General features: G+C 36.6%; 1 protein-coding gene across 3 annotated transcripts in view; it reads left to right on the top strand.

The window, feature by feature from the left end:
* The window catches only part of PTBP3 (polypyrimidine tract binding protein 3), an 80,005-nt gene that overhangs the window by 65,573 nt on the left and 4,069 nt on the right, over positions 1–10,363 (top strand). For all 3 annotated transcript variants that reach the window (XM_004710948.4, XM_045296566.1, XM_004710947.4), the window contains 5 exons: positions 1,197–1,274; positions 3,250–3,389; positions 3,633–3,666; positions 7,301–7,393; positions 8,120–8,336. In XM_004710948.4, the coding sequence (XP_004711005.1) occupies positions 1,197–1,274; positions 3,250–3,389; positions 3,633–3,666; positions 7,301–7,393; positions 8,120–8,336 (562 nt within the window). The remainder of the gene's footprint in view (positions 1–1,196; positions 1,275–3,249; positions 3,390–3,632; positions 3,667–7,300; positions 7,394–8,119; positions 8,337–10,363) is intronic.

Here is a 10,363-nt window from a genome sequence, read left to right as displayed (position 1 = left end):
CCTCCCCCTCTCCCATGTCCCCCCGGAACTGTCAGTCCCGTTGTTTTCTCCTCCAGATTGTTCATCTAGCCTGTCCTGTCCAGACAGGCCTGACTTAAAATATTTTAACAGTAAATAAAGTTTATGGTATTATATAAGAAAAGCTTCTTTCTTCCTTTTAAATAGTGATATTTTAAAAATGAGACCTAAGATAGGCATAAATTAAGTCCTTTACTCAAAGAAGAGGTGAGATACCCAGAAAAATTATCTCTTGCATGTGACTGATTTGCAAATCTATATTTCTGTTAATAGTTATTCTGATTTTTCTCCCTTATTTTCCATTTGAATGTCTTCCTGCCACTTTAAACTTGGTTTATCCAAGACTAAATGAACTATTTTTCTCTTAGAACGATCTCTTCTATTGGAGTTTACTTTGTCATTGTTGTTGATATAATGATAGCTAGCTACCTGATCTCCAGTAAGAAAGAAAATAAGTATTTGTTTAGTGTGTCCTGCACACTCAACACTTGTTTTTCAATCACGTAATGTTTTGTTCCAGTTCTACCTGCTGAGACTTCTTCAGCCAGTCACAACAAACCATTTTCAGTACATTTGTATTTATAACACTAAACCCTCAAAATATAAGCGCCAAGTTATTCATCTAGTAGTTTGTAAGCCTCTCAAAGGTGAGGATTTTACCTCATATTTCTTTCTCATCACAGTAACTCTGAGATAAACCTACTGCCATCTGGTTGATTCTGACTCATCGTGACCCTAAATCGGTTTCCAGGGCAATCAGTCTTACCTGGAGTGGATAGCCTAATTTTTCTCCGATAGAGCCAAATAATGGGTTTGAACGACCAACCTTCTGGTTAGCAGTTCAGGGCTTATCTGAAAGAACCACAAGGGATCCTTATCCCGTAGATAAAGAGTTAATAAGTATTTGATGATTTTCATATCAAAACAAGATTCTAAAGGGCAAAAATCCCATCTAATCGAGAACTTTCAGTCTTTACAACATAAGCTGTGCTCTGAACTAGTCGAGAGGAGTTGGTTTCTGGAGGTCGCAGAGTTTGTTTACAAGCACATTAGGGATCACCTGTTGAACAGAGCTTTCCTTCCGTTGAGTGTCCTTATCAGTGATAGACTGTTTATAGTGCTTTGATATCCACATTATAGAAGGTAGTCTATTTATTTTAGCTTCTCTTCCCTGCTAGGTGCACCAGGTATAATTTCCTCACCATATGCAGGTGCTGCTGGATTTGGCCCAGCCATTGGATTTCCTCAAGCTACAGGTGACTATTTTATCTTTGAATTTATAATGATTTTTATATGAAGTTCTACATTTTTCTAGAAACTGACAAGATGGAAAATTACCATATTTGAAGAATTCACAATAAAAGCATGTGCATTAATCATAAAAGTGACTCATTGTTTGCACAGGATCGATGTATTTTATAATGAATTATCTGATTTCAGTCTTTGTTTTATTAATTTCATTACATAGTCTTCGTCATTTATACTTGTCCTTGGTATAGTTAATTGTGGGTTACTGTGACATCAAATACCTTGGAGTTGCCTTTTTAGTTATTATATAAACTGCGCTTGTCTTTGCTGTGTTGAACTGAGCTGTGTCTTATTTTTTAATCTCTTGTGCCTGTGGTCAGCACTTCATTCGTAGTCTACACTCAGTAAATATTTGAATTAATACGTATGTACTATTCAACTGCAGAAACCCTTGTCATCAGTGAGTTCAGATTGTGTCATGCAAGGGTGTGTGTCTTGTTTATTTCAGGATTGAGGAAATATAGTTATATATATATATGTTCCCTCTCAACCATAACAGAGACCATAATGAGTTCTCATTCCTCTTCAAATACAAAACTTATTTAATAACAAGAAAATCTTTTTGTAGTTTTATCTCTGGTGGGTAAAGATGACATTCTGAGGTTGAATGGGGGAATGGTATAGTGTTAAATTTATTGTATATATTATCCGCTTCAATTTCCAGCTGATTCAAGAATACAATTTTAAATTGCAACATAGTTACTTTCTGACAATAATCTTTATATCCTACTCTTCCAAATGGGAGAGAACAACTCTTTCTTTGAAAAAGAGGATGGTATTAAGTTAAAAGGAAAGAGTGATGTGAAGCTTGTTTAAATTTTAGCTTTTAGGTGGTTTTCAGACACTTAGTTATGGGGGGTAGACTTCAAAAAGTTAAATGGAAATACAGAATTAAAATGTAATGTCATTTTTCTGCGAAATTTTTGAAGGTTTCTGATGTGTTTGAGGAGCTGTGCTGGCACAGTGATTAAGCACTTGACTGCAAACCAAAAGGCCAACCGTTCATACCCATTAAGTGCTGCACAAGAGAAAGATGGGGCAGTCTGCTTGTGTAAAGATGCATGGCTTTGCACACCCTATGGGCAGTTCTGCTTGTGTAAAGATGCATGGCCTTGCACACCCTATGGGCAGTTCTGCTCCACCCTCTAGAGTCAGAGTCGACTAAACAGCAATGGGTTGGTGGGTTGATTTTTACACACACACACACACCAAGGCTATAGCCCGTAGGGTAGCTAAGCTGTATTCTGAACTCGTGTGTGATTGACCTTTAGACGATAACAAAAGTTATCCACAAGTTGGAGATTAGATTAAAGGACAGGAGAAGAGGTCATGCGATCTCAGCCCAATGCGCAAACCCTACACCACCAGGACTCACAGGAGTACATATGGCTCCTAAAATCCTGATACAAAAGAATATGGATTCCAATATGCCGGTTGTAAGTTGTAGTAATATTTATGCAGAACTTTATGAGTTAGAAAAGCATTCTCATAGACTGTCAGATCGCACTACACTGGGTGCGTATTTGTGACTTCTGCTGAAGAGATTTTTCCTTTGTATATCTGTGGAGTCAGTATGAAAATTATATCCACTTATAAAGTATGCTAGCATATACATCTCTTAAGCTAGAATGCTTGTGGTCACATACTCTATAAAAAATCTCAATGATTTTTAAGACCCGTGAGTGTACTAATTCTACAAAGTACTCTATGTATAATAAAGTGCTGAGTATGATGTCAACAAATAAACTCACCTCCCAGACAGATTGTCTACAGCAGAAAACTGGTGTTAATAACTTTTTGCTAGCCGTGATGTGTTTACGTCTATATTTTTGCTCTTGTGTTCATTTAGCTTACATAAGTTACATTAAGTGTTACAATTGTGTAAATAACTAGCAGATGAAATACTTGTCGTGTTTTGAAAAGGTCTGTCAGTCCCTGCTGTTCCTGGAGCTCTTGGTCCTCTTGCACTCACCTCTTCTGCTGTCACTGGAAGGATGGCCATTCCTGGGGCTGGTGGCATCCCAGGGAATTCAGTTCTGCTGGTCACCAATCTCAATCCTGATGTGAGTTGAAAAGTATTACATGTAAATAGATTTAGGAGGAAGTATCATAGCTTATGATCTACGGTTATATTCAAATTAAAATATTTATTTGTGTTTTAAGGATTTTATTAAAACTCGTCACTAGCATTTATCAAAGCATATAAAGCCAAGTGAAATCACCTGGTGTTATTCTACAAATAAACTCAATTAAGATTTCTCCTATATTCTGTAATAACATGTTTTCTTGTTATCCCTTTCAAACAGCTTATCACACCACATGGACTTTTTATCCTATTTGGTGAGTTAATTTTTGCTGTTTTTAATATTATCTTTAGATATGAGTTGAGTGTATTTGTGCAGTGATATGTATTGATTACCAACTGTGTATCTGACATTGAGTATGTAGTGGTGACTAAAACTCAAGAAGTGTTACAATAAAGTTTTATAATCGGGAAATACATTTTTTAATGAGAGCCTATGAGAAGGTGCCCCCCAAAACCGGAATTACGCCCTTCCTCCAAGCTATGTATTTAATTTTTTTTTTTAACAAAACAACCTTATCATCTTCAAACTACTCTACATTACACTAAATACATTTGTCAAATCTGTGATTCCATTCTTGGAAACATTTCTCAAACTCATCTGTTTGGATGGCTGACAGCACCTCGTTTGTTTGTTTTTTTTAATCTCTTCTACATGTCCCTCTGCATTCACGGAAACAAAAAGTTGCACAAGGGGATGTCAGGTGAGTAAGGTGTGTGGGATAAGCGAGGCATGCTGGGTTTTGCCCAGAATTGGTGCACTGAGATGGCTGCATGAGCAGGTGTATTGTGGTGGCAAAACTAGTCCCCTATGTGACAAATCAGTCCTGTTTTGGTCACACGTTTTCACACAATCTTTCAAGAACCTCTAAATAGAAAGCTTGATTAATAATCTGACCTTGTGGAACACACTACGAGTTGACATTTTCATCCATTAGGGAAGTTGATGGACGTCCAGAATGAGGTTTTTCTTTTCTTGTTTTTTTTTTAATCATTTTATTGCGGACTCTTACAACTCTTATCACAATCCATACATACATCAATTGTATAAAGCACACTTACTTGTACATTTGTTACCCTTATCCTCAAAACATTTGCTCTCAATGTAAGCCTCTGGCATCAGCTTATTTTTCCCCCTCCTTACCCGCTTCTCCCTCTCTCATGAACCCTTGATAATTTATAAATTATTATTTTGTAAGAATGAGGTTTTTCATCAATCGAAATTGTCACCTTTTTAGAAACAAAAAAAACAACACTGTGCACTTGAGATTTTCCCATGAAACTCTTTATAAGCTGTGTTCATCATCACAGCAGTTTTTGTGGCATTTTTTCCAAGCAGGAAACAAAATTTCACAGCCCCACACGATTCTTTTAAATCAGCCATCACAAAAAATGAGGTTTGAGAGAAGCTGCTTTTATGAAGACATTCACTGTGACCAGAGAGAACCTTCCCAGCTGATGCTACTGGGTGCACTAACTCAGATCAAGTTGCTAGCTGTTGGGATGGGGGAGGGTATGAAACGGGGGGCAAAAATGTATACGACAAAATCTTCAGCCCCTCCCAGTGCAATTCTGGTATTTTTGGGGTACCCCCTCATATATCTGAGATGAGGGGGAGAGACATACACATGCAATCCTAAGCGGGGTGTAGACACACCCAATCTAACACACCCAATCAGTGAATACCTATCAATTGGAATAATTGGTTAAGCCGACTTATGAAAAACAAGTAAGAGTTAGCCAGGCAGAAAGGAAGGGCATATGTGTTTGCACACAGGGTAGAGGAGAGTGAGATCGGTATAAGGAAGTGAAGGAGTCCACTGGAGAGTGACAAAGAGCAACATGTTGAAAATAGAGAGCTGGATGGGGGCAAAAGGTCATATAGGGCTATGTAAACTGAACAATGGAAAGCTATTGGATCATTTGAAGCAACATAATGCCGTACTGAGATTCGTGTCTTAAAAATAGTCTCTATAAAATGTTGCATAGATCTTAATTTATACATGATTAATTTGTGAGATGTGATATATTATTTACTCAAATAATACAAACTATTGTGAGAATGAGCTAGACCATGCAGTTTTTTATTTTGTTATATGAGGGAGCTTCAAAAAATTTGTTAAAAAATTCCATTATCTTTTATTAAATTTTTTCACCACACATTTGAAGCCACCTTGTACGTAAGGTCACCTTGAGTTGAAATTGGGTGATGATAACTAGCAACAATTAATTATTAATTATATTAGTCTTTTATTATACTTATATATGAGCATAATATACATACAAATGTAATAAATTAGATAGCAATTAAATAAGCAATATTTAGCATAAAATATTTTTATGATAGCTCCTTTTTCCAGAAAACATTCAGTAAGAAATGTGATTTAATATTCACAATAATAGTTTGATTATTTTTTAGTATCCTGTCTTGATTCTAAGTTCACTTTTTAAAAATATTTGATTTTGATAGTTGTCCTAAAAGCATGTCTAAGTGAGAATATTTAATTTTTCCTTTATTAGTTATGATTAACTCTTTGTGTAATGCACTAATTTTTGTTATACTGTCTCATTTTACTTAAGTTTAATCAGTTGATCTTATAAATTGTTGCATTTGAATTTTAAAAAATATCTTTTAGAGGTGAGCTAGATCTCCTTGATTGCTACACTTCCTTGTGGAAGATTTTGATGTAGATTCAAAATTGTTTCCAAGTTTCTTGAAAAGCTATAGATTTCTAATGCATTTCAGAACTTTGCAAACACTGTCGCTCTCAAATCTTAGGGTATTTCTACTATTCCAAAAACATCTCTGTTGTTCATTTATGGTCAGTGTGGAAGTTTTTATATGTGACACACTTAATGTAATTTTTAGTAATAAAATCATGAATGAAAACATTTCTTTACTTAGAAAGTACAATTCTTTCTAAATGTAACTGGTTTCTCATTCATTTAAAAATGGCCTCACCTCGATGACATTGTATGTACTGAACCTTTTTTTTTGTTGAAGTTTTTACCTCACTTGTCATTTCTGAAAAGGGCAGCAAACTTGAAACATTTGAATTTTTGTTTTGAAAATACATGTGTCTAATCGCTAATTCAGTTGAGGTTAGGTGTTTGTGAGAAAATTTTGTGTCTTGAAAATTGTCACAGGCATTATTTTAAATTGTGACTCTCCTATATAAAGGTCTTATTTTTCTAAAATTGATCGTCTCTTTAGCACACAAGAACAAATTATTGTATACATTAAATACAAGAAAAAATGAGAGAACATGTCCTTCACGCTGTGGAACCTCCTATCTGGAATTTCTTTGATATAATAAAAATTAGTTTTAAAAAGTCTCCACCCCCATATACTTTTACGTAAATACATCTTAGAAGTAAGAATTTCCTTTTTTCCCTACCCATTTTATGCCCTCTGGGATGTGGGACTCCCTTTACAGAGCCCTGCCCATTTGGATAGGATGAGATCAGCCTAGGGGACTGTTGTTGTGATCCAGCCCTTTATAATAGCTTTGTTGGTAGGAGGAGAAGAAGTGGACAAATAAAACCATGGGTACTGGTGAATGGCTGGATGCAGAATTTAAAAATGGAGAGTCAAAAGATGGCTTTCGGATGTCCGTCTTGAGCAACTGTGTGGACTGATGGACCCCACAAAGGCAGTGAAGCTAGAACGGAAGAGACCAACCGGGACATGTTAAGCTTGAAGTGTTCATGGGACATCCACGTGAAAAAGATTAATAGGTCTGGAATTTAGGAGAGATACAAAAATGGAGTGTATATGAAATTACCCAGAGAGAGTATGGAGTGAGAGGGGGGAAAAGCCTTGTTTAAATGTAAAAAAGAAATTTAAAATCTCATGATCTGACTCTAAACACTTGTTCTTTATTTAATTAGGAGTATATGGTGATGTGCATCGAGTGAAGATTATGTTTAATAAGAAAGAAAATGCCTTGGTTCAGATGGCAGATGCAAATCAAGCTCAATTAGGTACTAATGAAGAGTAACAGTGATAATCTACTCTTGTTAGGGTTATGTTTTCCTTCAAAATACGCAATTAAATTAGTAGGAGTGAAATTTAGCAGGATAGTAGTTTTGTGTACTGTCTCCATTATTATTTGGATGTACTTATATATTTTAATGTTATAAAACATGCTTTATTCTTTAAAATTTGAATTTTACTTATCTACATGAATGTAGTATTGATGTATAGTGCTTTGACGGTAGGATTTTTTTCCATTAAGGCTAGACTAGTAAAGATGGCTTATTTTGTTTTTCTTTGCTTACTTACCCTACTTTCAAATTAAAATTTTAAAGCAATTGAGTTGTATTAAAGCATGGAAAAACCTCACGACGGTGCAAGAAAGTATTGTTCAAAGTCCCCCCTTAGAAGGGTATTAAAATATTACCACTGTTATATAAAAGTACTTTGCTTGAGAGTAACAGGTACAATAAGCACTTATATTTAAAATGTTCTAAGCCGTTGGCTGCGATGATAGATTTTGTTTGTACTTTTATGCTTGGCTGAATTTTTCCCTCCTTTGTTATAGTGTAGTAAAATCAGATAATTTAATATATTTCCCAATATGATCATTTTTGGCTTCTAAAACCATTTCAACCCATAAATGGATAATATAACTTTAAATGGCTAAATGAAAAGGAATTTATAACTTCGACAGATATGACTAAGTTATTTATTTTTTTCTGTTGTACTAGCAATGAACCATCTGAGTGGTCAAAGGCTGTATGGAAAAGTGCTTCGTGCCACACTGTCCAAACATCAAGCAGTTCAGCTTCCTCGAGAGGGACAGGAAGACCAGGGGCTGACCAAGGATTTCAGTAATAGTCCTTTGCATCGCTTTAAAAAGCCTGGCTCCAAAAACTTCCAAAATATCTTTCCACCATCAGCCACTCTACATCTTTCCAACATCCCGTATGTACTTAGTGGTTATTTATTTCAAGAATTAATCTTCTAACATATATGGGCTCCCTCCCGCATTGCTGTAGAGTTGATTTCAACTCAGAGCGACCCTCCAGGACGGCATAAAACTGCCTTTGTGGGTTTCCAAAACCATAAATCTTAACAGGAGTCCAAAGCCTCATCTTTGCCCCACGAATGGCTGGATTCACTAAACTGCTCACCTGGTGGATTGGCCGTCCAATTGCAACCCACTGTGCCATCAGGGTGCCACATAAAATGCATGGGTTGGGAGGTGTAATCAACTGAAATTATTCTGAGTTAGCAGTTGTACTGGTCACCGGTTTCTGTGAGATAATAGCTTATTTGTTGCAATGCATTTAAGAAGGTTATCACTTCAGCCATACATTCCAAAAAGATAGCAGTATTCTAAGTATTTCTTTCCAAATATGGAATTAACAAATATTAGGATATTCCCCAATTTATAATGGATGTCTGTTTTTGTTTTGTTTTTGTAATTAATCATTTGGGAGGGGGGCTCTTACCGCTCTTATCACAACCCATATATCCATCCATTGTGTCAAGCATATTTGTACATGTGTTGCCATCATCATTTTCTTTTCTTTTTTTAATAAATCATTTTATTGGGTGCTCGTACAACCCTTATCACAATACATACACTTATCCATTGTGTCAAGCACATTTGTACATTTGTTGCCATTGTCATTTTCAAAATGTTTTCTTTCTACTTGAGCCCTTGGTATTACCTCAAATCCTCCACCCCCCTATGCTCCCTTGATAATTTTTTTTTTTGGTCCTATCTTACACTGCCCGACATCTCCCTTCACCCACTTTTTGTTGTCTGTCCCCCTGGGAGGGGGTTATATGTAGATCATTATGATCGGTTCCCCTTTGCTCCCCCCACCTTCCCCTTCCCCTCCTGGTATCTCTACTCTCATTATTGGTTATGAGGGGTTTATCTGTCCTGGATTCCCTGTTTCTATCCCTTATCTGTACCACTGTACATGCTCTGGTCTCGCCGGATTTATAAGGTAGAATTTGGGTCATAATGGTGAGGGGAGAATTAAAGAACTAGAGGAGAGTTGTATGTTTCATCGGCACTATACTGCACCCTGACTGGCTCGTCTCTTCCTTGTGGCTCTTCTGTAAGGGGATGTCCAACTGTCTACAGATGGGCTTTGGGTCTCCACTCTGAGCTCCCCATAGTTCACATTGATAAGATTGTTTGTTCTGGGTTTTGATGCCAGATACCTATTCCCATTGACACCTCATGATCACACAGACTGGTGTGCTTCTTTCATGTGGATTTTGTCGCTTGTTTATCTTTAAGCCTTTATGTCCCCAGACGCTATATCTTTTGATAGCTGGGCACCATCAGCTTTCCACATTTGCTTATGTACCCATTTTGTCTTCAGTGATCATGTTGGGAAGGTGAGCATCACAGAATGCCAGGTTATTAGAACAAATTGTTGTCTTGAGGGAGTACCATGTGCACTCGAGTATAAGCTGACCCAAATATCAGCCGAGGCACCTAATTTTACCATAAAAACTACATGAAAAATGTGCTGAAAAACTCAGCTTATGCACGAGTATATATGGTACTTGAGTAGAGGCCCAATGTTTGTCTGCTACCTGAATACTTAACATATAAATATATGTACATAGATCGATTTCTCTATTGTTATATATCAATATATTTACATATGTATATGCCTGTATTTAGACCTCTATACATGTCCTTTGCCTCCTACTTCTTTTCTCTATTTCCTTTTAATTTCCTCTTGTCCCACTATCATGTTTGGCCTTCATTTGGGTTTCAGTAATTCCTCTCAGCTACATTACCCTTGATCAAGCCCTACCAGACATGCTACATCCTCCTTACTATCTATTTATATCATTTGTTGTTCCCTTGTCCCTGGGTTTGTTCACATTCCACTTCCTTTTCCCTGCCTCCCCCGCTCCTCTCTCTCCACTGGAACTGTCGGTCCTATAGTTTTCTCCTTCGGATTGTTAATCCCACC

Source organism: Echinops telfairi, unplaced genomic scaffold, assembly GCF_000313985.2.
Source record: "Echinops telfairi isolate 266 unplaced genomic scaffold, ASM31398v2 ScPeMD7_7410;HRSCAF=8448, whole genome shotgun sequence".
Taxonomy (NCBI): domain Eukaryota; kingdom Metazoa; phylum Chordata; class Mammalia; order Afrosoricida; family Tenrecidae; genus Echinops; species Echinops telfairi.
This window is presented reverse-complemented; position numbering and strand designations above follow the sequence as displayed.